Here is a 15,982-nt window from a genome sequence, read left to right on the forward strand (position 1 = left end):
CTCCTTCTTCTCTGCTGACACCTGGCTGGGAGGGGCTCTTGGACAGGGTGGTGGCCTCATGGCTGAGTAAGGGAGCTCTTACTCACCCTGGGAGTCCTAAGGAGGAGACACCCCAGGGCCTGGGCAATCCTGGGGCATTTCTGCTTCCCATGTGACTCTGGAATCTTGGAGGCCACTGAGTCCCCTCTTACTGGGCACCCCAGGTCCCTTCACATACACTCCTTGGGCCTGACTGACCCTTTGTGGGACAGGAGCTCTAAAGGCAGGGACAAGGGGCGCCAGAAAGTGGGCTTTTCACCACTTCCTGGCCTACGTGCAAGTGTGGTGTTGGGGGGGAGGAACCCAGGACCCAGAGCCAGGTAGACAGGGTCCTACTTGTGCTGTTGGCATGGCTGGTTGCCTGACAATGGACCATACCACCTTTCTGAATCTGTGTTTTCCTTTCTTCTCTCTGAAGAATCACAGCGAGGATCAAGATTTCTGGGATCTCCTTTGCCTTCTCAGAGGCATTGCTTGTGAGGTGACAGATGTGGATGTGGGTGTGGACGTGCAGGATTTGGGCCACAAAATGATGCATAACCATCCCCAGGCATGGTCTTGCTGACCCTTCTCCCAACTTGGCATCCCAGGCACACTGGAGAAGCACCATGTGTTTCTTAGTTTATCCATCGTGTTTGCCTTTATTCATCTTTCTATATCTCCAGCTCTACAGTCCGTTCTTCAACCTGGCCACACAGGGCCTAAGCCTCTTTCCCTGAGTCCAGAGGCCTCCCTCCCTCCCTCCTTGGTCTGGGAAAGGGGCAGCCCTGGCTCCCAAAGGGGTTTTCTCTCCCCCGACCCCCTCAAGAGCCACCTCCCACTCAGAACTGCCACTCTCCCTGCCTTGCCTACCCCTGTCCAACCTCTCCTGCCTGGACTGGAGCATGTGCAGACTACTCTCTCTCTGGAGTTTTGGAGAGCGGAAGTGGGACGGTCCCCCACCCGCAACAGGCCTGGGGTCAGAGTTCTCAGGAAACAGTGACTCACCCTGGGTTCTGAGGAAACATAAGCCTGAGGAAGAAGCCTGACACGCGTGGGAAACGGGTGGGGGCAGTGGGTGAGATGCTCTGCTCCGGGGCTGGGAGGCAGAGTGAGGCTTTTTGGCCAGTAGTTCGGAGAAGGCACCCCAAGGATTCCAGTGTACAAGCCTCACTCGGTGGGGTTCCCGCCAGTGCGGCCACAGACATCCGGACTGCGCTGGAGCTCTGCTTAGCCTTGGTCTGCAAGTTTGGCGGCCTCGCGTTCCAGTTGGCGACAGAGCTCTAGGCGACCCCTCAGGCATGATCGGGCCCCGAGACCGCCCCAACCAGTGACTTTGGTGGAAGGGCACGCGTCCAGCGCCCGCAGCAGGCGTGGCAGGTCGTGCAGCAGGCGGTAGCGTGGCAGGGCGCGTAGCGGCGGGGGAATGTCGCCCTTGGCGCAGAGGCGACTGAAGTAAGCGAGCAGCAGCAGCGGGCGCGGGGCGGCGCGGAGCAGGGCGCGCAGGGGCGCGGCGCGGGGATCCCGGCCGCCGGCGGGGCTGGGGCCCGCGCTGCTCCACAGCAGGACCACGGTGCCCCGCTCCCGCGCCACGCGCGCCCGCGCCGCCCAGAGCCACGGCAGCGGGCCCACGCGCGCCACGCGCGTCCCCTCCCACAGGTCCACGATCACGTCGCGCCCGCCGCCCAGCGCGACCCGCAGCAGTTCAGCCAGCGCTCCCACCAGGAGCCGCTGCGCCTCGGAGTCCGCCGCGTGCAGGAGCAGTACCGGCGCTGGGCCCAAGCCTGGGGGTGGGAGAAACAGAGGAACGGGGTAGGGGGCCCAGACAGCCCAGCCCTCTCCTCCCTGGCCTCAGGGCTACATGATAGGGTGCCCGCCCCAGTTTCTTATCTGCGCTGGGGGTAGGCACCGGATGCAGCTTTAGCCTATAGGGTGCCTTTGGTTGCCCAGGAAGGGGCGAGGGCAGGCTGGATTTACGCCTCACTAGCCTCTTGCCTAGAGAGGGCACAGCGAACCACCTGCAGAGGGACCTTTGCCCTGCCTGAACCATTCCCGCCCACTAGGCAGCCTGAGGCTCAGCGCTTCGGGTAACAGCTAGGCGCATCGGCAGGGCAGTGGCTGTCTGGGAAGGGAGCCTGGGTAGGAGAGGGATGTGGGCAACTAACCTAGGAGCCAAGAAGGTCTGAATGCCCAGGATCCCCCCGAGTGAGCTTACCTGACAGTGGGCGCCAGCGGGTGAGGACCATAACGACGCCCAAGAGGGTGGTGAAGGCCAGCAGTGCCAGGATCAAAAGCCCCAGGCGTCTATGAGAGACTGAGTCAAGCAGGGTGAGGCCCAGCCCAGCTCCTCAGTGCCCAACCTCCCACTTACCCCTTCCCCTCCCAAGAACTCACCGTCTGGACACAAGAGGTGCTTCCAGGCAAACTGGACATCTGACCTCCACACCTGAGGGCACAGAGCCCCCCACCCCTGTGAGCCAGGGCAGCCCCTCCTCCCAGGGAAAGTGGAAGGAGGCATGGGGTTGGAGAAGGGAAGTCTCCCTGGTTAGGGAATTCCTCCAGCCCAGGGTCTGTGTCTCGTGCAGTTCCAGCTGGGCACAGAACAAGGTCAAGAGCGGCAAACTCAAAAAGTAAACCCAAAGTTTACCAGGGCATCCATGAGGGCCTGGAGGGCACAGGTCCTGACTGAAGTAGTCAGACACCACTGAGCTCCAGCCCATTATCACCAGGCCTGAATGTGGACACAAAGCACCAGGTTTTCTGATTTTTCAAGAGATGTCAGAAAACAGCTTTATAAAATGACATCTCCCAATATTCAAATGGTAGCAGCAAATTCCAATTTTGAACATCACGCTGGCCTGACCAAACATTGTTGCAGACTGGATTTGCCCCATGCGCCACCTGTGGAGTAGATGCCAGGGGAGTGTATGCAGAGGGAGGGCAGGATTCCTTACCAGGACACAGCCCCCCGGCCTCAGGAAGGGAATGATGAGGTCTAGTGTCACTGGGCTTGAGCCCTGAGTCTGTCGGAACAAAGAGCAGGAATGTCCCCACAGAAGCAAGCTGGGCTCTGTCCAGCCTTGGAGCGCTTGCCCCTCCTGTGCTCCTCCTTTCCACACCCCCTCACCCAAATCCAACCCAGGCTTAGGGCCCAGTGCCACCCAGAGAAGAAGGCTTCCCAGGCTTCATTCCCAGATCCTGCTGATCATTCCCAGATCTGAACTGCTGCACAGACATACCTTAATCAGGCAACTGGGCCCTGGTCAACAAACACACTCTAGGGGCCTACTCTGTGCCAAGCCCTGAGGAGACAAGGCTGGCACAGACATTGTCTCTGCTCCAGCAGCTCACAAACCAGGAGGCTAATTATACACTGCCTCCCTTCTCTGTCCTGCACAACTGAAGGGGCAGCTTGTCCACTGGAAAGAACTTAAAGACTCTACAACTTGAGTCAGGAGACCACAGCTAACAAAGTCAGGCTAAACTCTTGCCTTTGTGGCTCCCAGTGTGGGATCTCTGCGTGGAGATAAGCTACCTTCCTCCCTGAGTCTCAGTTTCTTCATTTGTGTATGAGAGATAATAATCTTATTTTCCTGGGTTATTGAAAGCACCACATGGGAATATGCACTTGAGTGCCCTTTATAACACACAGTGCAGGGTGGGTTCATTTACTAGTAGCAGCCGTTATGACACTGTGGACTTCTTAGAGGCACAGACTGTGTCATATACTTCTCTTCCATCTCCCAGGACCTAATACAGAGTGGGCCCAGAGTAAGCATTCAATAAATACATGATGAACGGGGCAGAACTGATAGCCATCTGTCTACAGGCAGGATGTGGATTTACCCTGTGTGAAGAGGGTGCTGGTTAGGGAGCTGATCAGTTTCCATTCTTTGGGAACACCCTCCACTCCCTACCCGCCACCCCAGCCCCTGTCCCAGACCCCAGGCAGGTCCTGATGCAGTGGCTCTCAAATTATGGTTAAACTCAGTGAAGGTGGTCTTTTCCCAGCCCACAGAAAGGAGTCCATGGATTTAGCTTTCAATTTTAGATGACCCCACATGACTTAGTCTTAAATCTTAAGTATTTGCTACCACCTGTCTGCTTGGGAGCCCTCATACAGTACTAAACAAACAAGCTGCACACGAGTTAAGAGAGAACTCAAAAGAGCTGGCCATGCTTAGTCAGCCTGCTGCTGTGGTTTTGCGGCTTGACTGTGGTTTTTATGTCACATATACAGAAGAGAGTCGGCCAGACTGTTTTTGGTTCACATTAATAGGGTTAAGCCTGTCAGTGGTTTACAGTATTCAGCAAAGAGCCCTCAGCTTCCAGGGCCCCGCCTCCCAAAGATACTCAGAGAACTCCTGCCAGACGCCCTGTGGAGGCAGGCAGGGGAGCCAGGGTAGAGGACAGCTGGGTTCAAGAGAAGGCATCGATCGCTATAAAATGCAGCGGCAGTCCGAGTGGGCCAGAGAACAGCTGGGGGTGGGAGGGCCAGCCTCTTGCTTCTGTTTACTCCTGTAGACTCAGAAACTAAAAGGATGAGAAACTGCTCTATCGAAGACACCACTGACTGGCAGAGGAGGCAGCTGAACAAAGGCCACTCAGGTAAATAAATAACCAGATGATGTCAGTTAGAGATTTGCTGGCCTCCACCTGCGGTGCCGTAATCAACAGGTCCTAGTGGGGGCCGAGCCCTGGCTGGGCCATACCTGGCTGATGCTGTACACAGGGGGCACCCAGCTGTCCTGCCCCAAGCCTGGGTGGCTCCAGGCAGCACTGAAGGTGGCACGCATCCGTGAGGAGAAGTGAAGGATCAGCTGCTGGGCCTGGGTATCCATGCTCACGTTCCAGGAGGGGGCTGCCAGGGGGTGAGAAAGGGCATCGGGTGAGAGACCTGTTGGCGGAAGGTGATAGGAGCTGGGCTGCAGCGGACAGAGAAGTCAGGGCGGGGGTCGAGTTGGCTCAGTCACAGTCAGGTGAGGGTGAAATGGTGGGATGGGGTCCCAGCTGGGGTCGCTTGTTGGCTCACCAGTCCGGCGGGGGCATTCAACGTGGCTACTGTTTCTGAAAGAGAACTGAGAAATGCAAGAATGGCAAGTCAGCAAGCTCCAGGCACCACGCACACCCCTCCCCGTCCCGTCGCCCATGCTTGTACCTTGAAGCAGAGCTGGGGGTGCAAGTCCACCTTCTCCAAGACGTACTGCTGTGGTGGGAGAAGGGAGTCAGGGAGAAGGGCCCCAGGCCCCAGCCCTGCCCACCCGGGTCCTGGGAGGCCGGACTCACCCCCTCTGACTCTTGAGCTGTGGCATTGGGGATGTCTTCACAGATGGTGTTCCAGCCTTGCCTCTGGCAGAGGGAGGCCTCCAGCTTCACTGGGCAGTGGAGTGTCGGTTTTATGACCATCTGACTGTGCTGGCTGTAGTCAGTAAATGTCACTGACTCCCAGAAGTCCGAGCCATCTGGGCAGGCAGCAGGGGCAGAGGGTGAGGCCCGGGGAGGCCCGAGTCCTATCCCCAGGGCACCAGGCGATGTTTGTGAAGGTGCTCGGCACGGCCCTGGCCTAGGTGCCTGATAAGTGAGCATGCGTCCTCCGGCCCCTCCTGCTACGTTTTCTATTTAGCTGTCTCCTCTCCTTCCTGCGCCTCCATTCTGGCCAGCTCCTTGCTGCTCCCCAGACTCAAAATCTTCGTATCTTTGCTTAGGTTCCTCTCAGAAGCAGGAGTGCCTTCCCTTTCCTTCTCTCTTTTCTAAATCCTGCCCATTTTCTGAGCCCAGCTCAGGTGTCACCACCTCTAGGAGACCTTCTCTGCTCATGACAGCTTGATGGACTTCTCCCTCTCCTGAGTTCATGCCCACAGTCTCGTCCTTAACTGCCACCCTGCCCTGGACCGTAGGCTGCTTTGTGCTATTCAGCTGTCATGTTTGAGGATCCTCTCTCTTCAACTTGGGCACAATATGCACAGATGTCACCAGCCACTTTCACATATGATATTGAATTCAAGCCTCGTAAGGAGTTGGGTAGAGCTCAGTGGTAGAGCACGTGCTTAGCATGCTCAGGGTCCTGGGTTCAATCCCCAGTACCTCTGTTAAATAAATAAATAAACTTAATCATCCCCCATAACAAAAGTTTAAAAAAATAAAAATTACAAAATAAGGAGTTGGAAAGTGAAGCAGAGCAATTATCATTATTTTACAGATGAGGAAACTGAGGCTCAGAGATGACTAAGTGGCAGAGCTAGGATGTGAGCCCAGATCTTCTAGTCCATCCTCTTAGGACACTACCTCCTGGGCTGCATATTCCTGAACCTCCCACAGTGCCTAGTACAAGGTTCAGCACTCTGATTTATGGGCAGGTTGATCAGCAGACATGGTAACCCATGACTTCCCCCCACTGACTCCAGAGAAAGCGCCCGCATGCCTTCTGGGGACTTCCTCCAACACATGTGTGAAGTGTGTACGTGTGCACACGTGTGAGAGAGAGAGACAGAGAGAGGCTGTGCGTGCACAGGAGTCACACGAGCAGCACTCACAGGCTTCAGGCCAGCTCTGGAAGGGACACTTTTTGCGCCTCACACCATCCTCTTGCAGGTAGGACACCTGTGGAGAGAGGGGAGCAGGGAAGGAGGGTCAGAGGAATAACTTTTCCTATATCACTCAGACTTGAAACTCATTCTGGCTTGACCTTGACCCGATGCAAGCTGCCTGCGCTGGCAGGGCACTGAGCAGGGAGCAGAGTGGCGTGGGGGAAAGGGTGGCTGGCACTTGGCACTTGGGGGAGGAACTCGGGAGTACAGGAGTGAGATCAGTGAGTGAAGGGCTGAGTCCTCTTCTCCTGGAGAGGAGAACCTCACCCCAGAAAGAGACAAATCGTGAGGTCCACATGCCTCAACTTTTGCCTTCCCTGGCCTCCGCTCTCAGCGATCCCCAAGGTGCCCAGTGCCCTGGGGGTCCCTCCCTCTGGACTGCCCAACACCCAGTGGTTGTCCCCCACCCCTGGCAGGTGTTCCTTGCCTGCACCCTCCCATTCATCTCCTCCTGGGTGACAAGGCCCCCTGCCTTTCCTGTCTAGTCCAAAGGAGTCTTGATGCCAGGCAACTCAGACTTTTAAGGAGAGGAGGAGGCCTGCCATGGAGACTAGTGGGAGTGAGACTTTTGGGGCCATTTGGAACCTTTTGGCAATTTGATGCCCCAGAATCCACAGTGAAGGCAGCTGTCTATTCTGCCTCTGTGGCCTGAGGCCAGGTCTCAATCCAAGAAAGCTGGGTCTGGGTGGGACTGAGGTTGGAATCACCCCCCCCAAGAATGTCCCATGATCAGCAGGGCACCTCCATCCCTGACACACTGTGTGACTCACAGTCACGCTCGCACCAGTCTTCCCAAGCATCTTGTTAACATCCAGTCCTTTTAAAACCTGGCTTACTGGAGACAGTCTTGACCAACTATGCTATCAGGGCGGTCAGGAGTGGAGCGTGGACAACCCACACCTCTTCCTCTGCTCACCTCTATGCACAGACAGGGCAGGAGGAATTCATAAGACAGCTCTACCGTGTGGCCCCCGGACACAATTTTCTGTGGACAAAGCAGCAAAGGGAGAGAAGAGATGCTTGCGAAAGAGGGTAGGCACCCTAGACAAGGGCAGGAGGAAGGTGCGACTGTGGCCAGCACACCCTACTTTTCCTCTTATGTGAGACTTTTCCTCCACTGAGAAATTTCCTCAGTAGTCTGACCATCTGCTCTAGGTGGCTCAATATATGGAATGGGGGAGGGAGGAGACAGGGAAAGGAATATGCATTTATTGAGCCCCCAGTGCATGCCAGGTAGGGTGCTAGGTGCTTGAAGCACCAACTCAGTTAATTACATGCTAGCATCACGGTGATCTCGGGAGGTGTCACCACCATTTTATGAACGAAGAGAGCTGAGGGACTCAGGGGTATCACTTCAGTCTCTGCAAGTGGTGCCAAATGTATACAAGGGCACCCGTGACAACTGGAGGTAGAGGTGGGGAGTCAGGGTCTGGGCTGGGAGAAGGGGGGACATTCTCTCAGGGGCAGTGACAAAAGGGAGGGGGATGGAAGGGTACCGAGACAGATGTGACCACTTTGTGATTTTCCCAGGGAGAACAGCTTCTTGAGAGAACCGAAAAGGCCCCTTAAAGTAACCTGAATCTCACTGGGGCCTCTCACTGGGGTTAATCAAGGGCCATATTCACTTCTCTGCTAGGCATTCATGGTTGCCCCAGGTCTCTGCCTGCCCTTTCCTTCCCTCTCCTGCCAGGTGACAAGGCCCCCTGTACTCTGTTGAGTCCAAATAAGCCTCAGTGCGAGGCACGCAGACTTGTAAGGAGGTCTTGGACAATTATTGTCCCTCTCTGAGCCTCAGTCTCCCTATTTGTGCAACGAGTACCATGTGACTTGGCTTTTACAGACAGACAGGACTCCATACCTGGGCACTGACGTGATGGCTCAGCTCCTCACACTCCAGTGCCCACTGGTGGCAAAGACGCACGCTGACCTCAGGGCCTGGAGGAACGGTCACTTGAATAGCCCGTGCCTCAGGCAGCAAGTCAAAGGAGAACTCAGGCCCTGGGGAGAAGAGGGGTTTGGGGAGCTTGTCTCTTGGCCTTAGCACAGCCACCGCTACCTGCCTGCATCATCCCCAATCACACGACGAGCCTACCTCCCAGCCTTCGTGCGTCGGGTTTGGAGAGACCTTCCACTGCCTCTGGATCTGAAGGCTGCATCCTTTTGGAGCGCAGCCCTTTGTGGGAGGTGTCTGGGGAGGGGACAGAGATGTGATGGCCCTTCTCAAACAGGCAACGGCAACTCAGCAGCTTCCTCTGCAGGCAGAGAGCAAGGTTGGCCTTAGTCCAGGAATCAGGAACTCTGGAACCTGGGGCAGCACAGGCAAGCTGCTCAACCTCTAAGCCTCAGTGTTCCTAACTGTGTAATGGGCAGAATAGTCTACTTAATCTCCATGCTTCCCAGATCTCTCGTGTGGCTGGAGAGCAGAACGAGAGGCCAAAAAGGGCAGAGTTGAAACTGGCGGGGAGAGTACCTGAGTGGACGTCGGCATCCTGTGTGTCCGACAGGACCGGAACCGGAACTTGTAAGACTTTTTGGACTTCTGCACCACAAGGTGGAACCAGCCCCACTGAAGACCTGCATAGAGAATGACACATTTACTATCCAGCCCGTCACGGGCCCTCCCTACCTGGAGATGTGACCCGGTGTTGGATAGTCAGTCATTTTCTATCAAGGAGGGTAATGATATCAAACTTTAGTCCTAAAAGTTAGGCCACAATCAAAAAAGGTTTAATTTCTTAAGTAGAGAAAAAGCTATATGTATACAAAGATGTCCATGGCAGCATTATATGTAACAGTGAAAAATTAGAAACTGTCAATTCTTAAGCAGTGTATGGGCATTTAGTATGTCCTGGGCACTGAGCTAGGCAAGGAAAATAGAGTTGAGTAAGACAGGTCTTACTTTACAAGTAGAAGGTAATAATAGTAAACTCATAGAACGAAAACATTCTAATCCCAGGAATTGGTGCCAGCTGAAAGGAGAAACACCTTCACAAAACGACACAACTGAACTCACAAATACCAGTCACGGTGTGCTGTTTCAGGATGGCCTAAATCTCTGCCGAGGCTGGCAACGGGACAGACATCTGTTCTAGGGCAAGTTTCACTTGCCTCAGTGTAAGGGGCCCCCAGTACGCCTGTAATTTGCATCTCCACCTCCACCCAAAGGGCTGTTTCTCATACCTGAGAGACCTGACAGGAGACGTAGGCACCAACAGCTGGGGCGGTGGCAGAGCCAAGCACACCAAGGCTTTGGGGAGAGGGGCCGGGCCGGCCAGTTACAGCGAGGAATTTGCGCGGACTGTCCTGTGAAAGATGAAAAGGGAATCAAATGGTAGGGTCCCAGGAGGTCCCTCCTGCCTCAGACAAGTTGGCCTTGAGGCTGAGCTCTGCCACTTATATCCTGGCCGAGAGACCTGGGGCAAGTTACAGACCTCTCTAAGCCTCAGCTTCCTCATTCATAAAGCGGGGCTGCTGTCAAGATCACATCAGATAATGTGTGGGAAATGCTTTGTAAAGTAGAAGGTACCATAAAATAGGAAGGATGATTATTGCATTACTGACAAGGAGGAGGGACCAGTCAAGGGGGGCTGCCTGGAGATTTACCTGGCTCTCATTTAATCCTCCTCACAGCTCAGGGGCAACAGTTTTAATTGTACAGTCATTTCTACCGTGCTTTGTGCCCCTCAGAAATGGAGCATCAGAGGGGTTAAGAGCACTGTCTGCAGCCACATGTTGGCTATGTGGCGAAATTACAGTGCAAATCCAGGCTTGTCCTGATTCTAAACCCCGTGCTTTTTCATTGATACTATGCGACTTTCCAGGCTGAGAACCAAAAACTAGAATGGAAGGATGGGGAAGAGGAGCAGAGCAGGGAGTCAGACTCACCAGTGAAACTGTCATCCTGAAGGCACAGGGCCCAGTGGGGAAAAGAAAGGACAGAAGTTAATTAGCAGGGATTCTCATGAACATTCTCCCTGAGGTCTTTGCCTCATATCACCTGATTCAGAGGCCAATAAGCTAACAGCCCATCCACTCTGGCTCTTTTCTTTCCAGCTCCACCCTGCCCATGCCCTCAGTGCACCAGGACCTTGGTTACCCCTTTAATACAGTGCAGAGAACAGAGTGAGGCCGCCATCAGAGCACAGGGCCTTGGGTGGTAGGAAAGGACAGGCAGGAGACTGGGGAGCATTACCAGCCTGCGCCAATCAGGTGACTCCACCCGGCAGCGGCAGGCGCACCTTACCATGCGGGAGGCCAGCAGACAGCGGGTGCTCCAGCAGGGAAGGTAGGAGCAGCCAATCCCAGCGGAGGCAGAGAGGCCAATGAGAGGCAGGAGCAGGGCTGCTAGTCTGGGGTTCCCCATGGGCTTCTGTGGGGTCAAGGCACCCAGAACATGGCTGGACGGTCTGAAGGTGGGCAGCAGGGCCTTGCAGTGCAGCAGCAGGGAGCGCAGTACCAGCCGAGCCCTTGCCTCAGCCTGCACCTGCCCCGCCCTGCCCCAAAGCTCCGCCCTGACCCCAACCAGCCAGCCAAGCCACATTCCTTCTTCTCCAAGCGGAGGAACTAAGGGACCCCTGACCCCCCAAAACCCCACTCCTCCTGCATGGAGGGTAAGGGGCTCCTGCTCTGGCAGAGAAATAACAGAAAAGCGGCCAGCACAGGGTTAGGGGGATGGCGGGCTGCACCCATTTCTTAACCCCTCCCACTCCTGCAACACCCTGAAGATCTCACCCTCCCCTTAACACACTCCTCCACTTGGATCTCCCCTGGATGCATGCTTCATCCTCTCACTTAGAGGATTAACAGAGCTATTAAGTACTACCCTGCATTGGGTGCTGAAGACAGAGCTGACTGAGGCACCATTGAGAGTTGGGCAGAACAACAAAAAAGCACTATGGATGCACATAAACCTCACATGTCCCCATTTGCACCCTGGTTCCCACCTGGCTGACTCTCAGTGCCTAGCTTTCTCTCTCCTCATTGGCCAGTTACGGCCCTTCTGCCACGGGGGGCCTCTGGCTTCAAGGAGCCACTAATCAGTACCGTCTGCTCAGAAAGCCCCAGTGCTCGTGCTGAGCCCTGGAGCTGAGGTTGTGGGCCCCACGCACTGACCTGGTTTCGTGTGGTTTCCGATGCTGACGACGCTCCATTCTCTGTGGGGACCCTCCCTACCGTCCCACAGCTTCCTCCTGCTCGTGGAGTGCTTGAGCTGCTTCAGCCCTCACCTTGGTGACACATGCAGTGGAAAGAAAAGTTTGGGGCACACTTTCTGGGTGAAGGCATCTTGAGACTGCTGCTGTCCCTCTGCACCTTTCTGTAGCCTGACCATAGCTGTCTTTAGGCCAATTCTGGTTCCTAAGTCAGGTCCACTGTCTGGCGACCCCATTGTACCCATTATCCTCTAGCTTTTGAGTTCCTTAGAAGGACTCTTTATTTTTCACATTTCTCCAGTGCCTACAGTGGATGTCATGAAATAGGTGCTTTGTAGTTGAATAAATGTAAATTATAACACATTTCATCTAAATGTAAATTATGATACATTTTGTGTAATTATGATACATTTCATAAGCACTTTCATATTTGACCCTCCTAACCACATTATGAGACAGGTAAATGAGAACTATTCATTTCATAGAGAAATAAGGAAGCCGAAAGGAGAATGACTTGGTCAAGGTCAAGGTCTCTAGCCCAAGGAGCTCCGATTCTGCCAGCCTCTCACAGTTCATTTCTCTTTCTACCATCCTTTATGGCCTCTCCTCCCACTGCCTCACTCTCTTCTGCTCCTGGGAACCCAAAAGGGCCTGCCTAGCACAGCTCCGTCTTGTGGCCTTAGAGCCCATCACTGCAAACAAGTCAGTCAGACGTGAAGGAAAGCGTGGTCTGGCCATACCAAGGATAGGCTAGGGAGTCTTGCCAAACCTTCGCCTAACCCACGGTGGTTTAGATCCACACTGATAATGTGTTTTCTAATGCTGGGGGCATGAAGTGAGAAACTAGGCTCCATTCTAGAACATCTTTCTTTTTTGACCCCTTTTATCTTTTGATCTGATTCTCACAATGAAAGCACTTGGTTAATTGCTCCCTGACCCCGGCTAAGGTATGGTAGGAGAAACAGAAGAGAAATGAAAGAGACACATACATACACAAAGAGAGAAAGAATACAAAGGGAGGAAAAGGAGCACGTAGAAAAAGCAGAGGAAGAAACAAGAATGGCAGACAGAAGGGAGAAAAGGAGGCCTGCATTTTATTTACGGGTTTGCTGGTTTACTTCGCTATTGTGAAGCCTGTTCCAAAAAGGGCTTTAGGTAAAAAGCACATTCCAGCACACCCTGGGGAACGGGAGTGGGTCAGATCAACATTTGCTGAACTCCTACTGTCAGGCTCTGGGCCCTGTGCTTTGCTCACATTATCTCACTTTATTGGTCCTACAACCCTTGAGATCAATCTTTATGAAACCATCTTACAGACTAGGAAACACTAGGAAGATTAACTTGTCCATACACAAAATGGAGAGCTGTGACCCACCCCCATGCTTTTCAGCAATTTTTGCCAGAACTCACTGCTTGGGGAGATATGTGGTTTCTGGGCCCTGTGGTCCACAGAAGTTCTAGACTGACTGAAGTGATGAGCTGGCAGGGTTAACAGCGTGAAGGAAGAAACTGGAATAGCTGGAAAGAACAGACTAGTAGGCCTTACAGGAGTGAGTTATCAGTGATCAGACTTCTAGGACAGTAGGGATTTTTTGGCAAGTGTATACAAGGGAGGAGGAGTTCCGTGGTTGGAATAGGAGGTGGCCAACTGGAGTAAAGGCAACAGAGGTGTGCAGTGAGCCTGCAGCACAGAGGCCCGGTCCTCTTGGAAAATGGCCAAGGCGTTTCACCTGTGGTTTGAATGAGCTGATCCAGATTCCATGCTCCAAAAACCTTTACTTGGGGACCAAGCCAGGAGCTCAGGAGGTCTTGGCAGGCCCCTGAGCGCACTCAGGTGCAGCGTGCACCGCGGGGGCCTTGGGAGGCTGTTTTCCCTGACAAAGCCTTACCCGTGCGTGAACTCTGGTCAGACAACGCGGCAGCATCTCCAGGCTCCTCCTGTAAAGGCAGATTCCTAAGGTCTCCCGGGGCAACTGTGCCAACTGTCAGGGCTCCCTGGTCAGGGAGGGCCGACCGGTAAGACCAATGAAAACCAAGAGTACACAAGCGCCCCTTTCTTACCTCTGCTCTTCCAGAAGGGATCAACCTTCAGAATACAGAGGCAAGAAATTATGCTTAAGAGAAGAGGCACAGAGCCACAATCTGAGAGGGAAACACCAACACTGCTCATCAAGGGAAGGGATTTTGATACTTATTAAGCACCTACTATGTACTATACTGTTTATATACATTATTCTACTTAATCCTCACAACCACCCTGGGTGGTAGCCACTATGATCCCCGTGTGTTAGATCAGAAACAGAGTCTCAAGTATCTTGCTCAAGGCAAAAGGCTGTGAAATGTCTGGCTAGACTTCCAACCTGAGTCAGTCTAGTATCAGACTGTGTTCTTGCCACTACACATTGCCTTTCTCATGGACTCAATGCTCCCTAAGAGTTCTTAAAATGCCTACACCCTCTAGCTCTGTAAACTTCAGAGTACAACAACCATTCCTCACATTTATATAGTGTTACATACTTCTTAAAGCACCTTCACAAGACTTTACCTTATTTGAGGTTCAAAACAATCCTGTGAATTAGGCAGGGCTGGTCTTGGTACTTGACTCTGTCTTCTGACCCAAAGACAGTGGTCTTACCAGTAAATCAAGATCCCTTTCAAAGGGGCTCTTGTTTGCTTCAGGGAATACTACAACCATGAGGCAGGGGGTAAAAATGATTGGAAAAGCAGAATCCCAACAACCCAAGAAGTAGAAAACGAAAATGAACCAACTGGCTTTTCTGCAGTGACAATAACTTTCATAATTGGTCCTAAAAAGCACCCCAAGACTGTAACGTACCATTTGAATAATCAAATAAATTTTAAGCTCTTTTAAGAACTATAATTATTAATATCCTGATTCTTTGAAAATTAACAGTCTGTGCCTGATGCACGTAACTCCATCACCAACTCATATCCATCTGCTCCTCTCTGCTCTCCAAACTCTCCCCCTGCCTCAGTCTAGTTCTTTCCTCTGTGAAACAGTCTACAGTAGGACAAGTTACTTCACCCAATCAACTCAGAGTGCACCTACACATTCCATGCTGGGCAAGGGGTAAGGCAAAGACATGTAAACTAGTCATTCTGTCAACAGAAAAGGTAAAATTAAAATGTCATGTGAGTTCAAAGAACCCTCACTCCTTGAACTGAAGGAACCAGAAGGCTCCAGAATTACCATATAAACTAGGTCTTGAATGATAAGTAGTAAAGGAGTATGAAAGTGGAAATGGGAAAGCTTTAAGGAAACTAAAAACACATGGAACCATTAAGGGGATTCATAAGAAGTTCTGCTGACTGAGATAGACAGTGTGAGTGAGAGCACTGGAGATAAAGCAGGAGCGATGCCCTGGGACCACACTTCGGAAAGGTCAGAAGGAGACTAGGGGATTTTGGTTGCTGAAAAAAATAATGGCACATAGTAGGGACTTAATGATGATGATCCAGAGCTGCACTCTCGGTATACTCACCTGCACACAGGGATGAGGAAGAGGAACGGGTATGAGGTAGGAGGCAAAGGGTTAAGTTTGGGACACACTGAGTTTGAAATGATTAATCAGGACACCTAGAGGAAGCGGTTGCGTAGTTAGAAGCACTGCCAGTACCTAAGAGTGACTGAGTACATACCTAATGTTTATAGAACAAAAGAAAGACCAACTCTGGAGAGTGCAGAGATCTGCGGTTAGAGATCTGGGCATCATCCAAACACGATAAAGCCAAGCAGGTGAAGAGCAAAGGGATATACACCTTTTACGCAATAAATAATACCTGTGCCAAACCTTTAGAAAGGGCCTTGAGTTCACGGATCTCTTTCCCACTTCTATTTTTAAGGTATCTGCTCCACATCATTATCTATTGTGTTCATTAGTTTCACATGCATACCATGTTTCACAGAGACTGCAAATTCTCTATATGCAGGATACTTCAAAATCCTTTTGGATACCATAATACAGTATTAGACACATAACCGACACTGTTAACACTGAATGATAAACATGAATATCCAACCAAAAGAAGAGCCCATAACCCAAGCTGGATAAATGAGAATGGACCATTTTACAGGTGGAGATTAAATGTATGGCCCATGGTAGTTCCTGCCAATCAGCTGCAGGGCTGCAACTATGACTTCGGTTCCCTACACCCAGTTCACTTCCCTACACCCAGTTCACTTCCCCACGGCCACTGCCAGGTTTC

The 15,982-nt window shown here is 52.6% G+C and overlaps 1 protein-coding gene across 7 annotated transcripts; it reads right to left on the reverse strand.

The window, feature by feature from the left end:
• Positions 1-59: 59 nt before the first annotated feature.
• On the reverse strand, positions 60-15,935 carry IL17RE (interleukin 17 receptor E). 7 transcript variants are annotated; one of them, XM_074344367.1, is made up of 18 exons: positions 13,645-15,935; positions 11,718-11,830; positions 10,849-10,974; positions 10,491-10,506; positions 9,786-9,908; positions 9,076-9,179; positions 8,698-8,857; positions 8,464-8,603; positions 7,522-7,590; positions 6,552-6,618; positions 5,305-5,480; positions 5,177-5,224; positions 5,051-5,096; positions 4,731-4,879; positions 2,973-3,041; positions 2,413-2,464; positions 2,234-2,332; positions 60-1,802 (listed from the first exon to the last, which is right to left on the reverse strand). In XM_074344367.1, the coding sequence occupies exons 3-18, from the start codon at positions 10,966-10,968 to the stop codon at positions 1,249-1,251; spliced, it is 1,992 nt and encodes a 663-aa protein (XP_074200468.1). In that variant the 5' UTR covers positions 10,969-10,974; positions 11,718-11,830; positions 13,645-15,935; the 3' UTR covers positions 60-1,248. The 7 variants fall into 7 exon arrangements, 6 of the variants coding, with proteins under 6 accessions (XP_074200468.1, XP_074200464.1, XP_074200467.1 ...); XR_012499839.1 differs by having other exon boundaries at positions 60-634; positions 1,027-1,802; positions 10,849-15,935; XM_074344363.1 differs by having other exon boundaries at positions 10,849-11,830.
• Positions 15,936-15,982: the final 47 nt, after the last annotated feature.

The sequence above is a fragment of the Camelus bactrianus genome, chromosome 17 (genome assembly GCF_048773025.1).
Source record: "Camelus bactrianus isolate YW-2024 breed Bactrian camel chromosome 17, ASM4877302v1, whole genome shotgun sequence".
NCBI lineage: Eukaryota > Metazoa > Chordata > Mammalia > Artiodactyla > Camelidae > Camelus > Camelus bactrianus.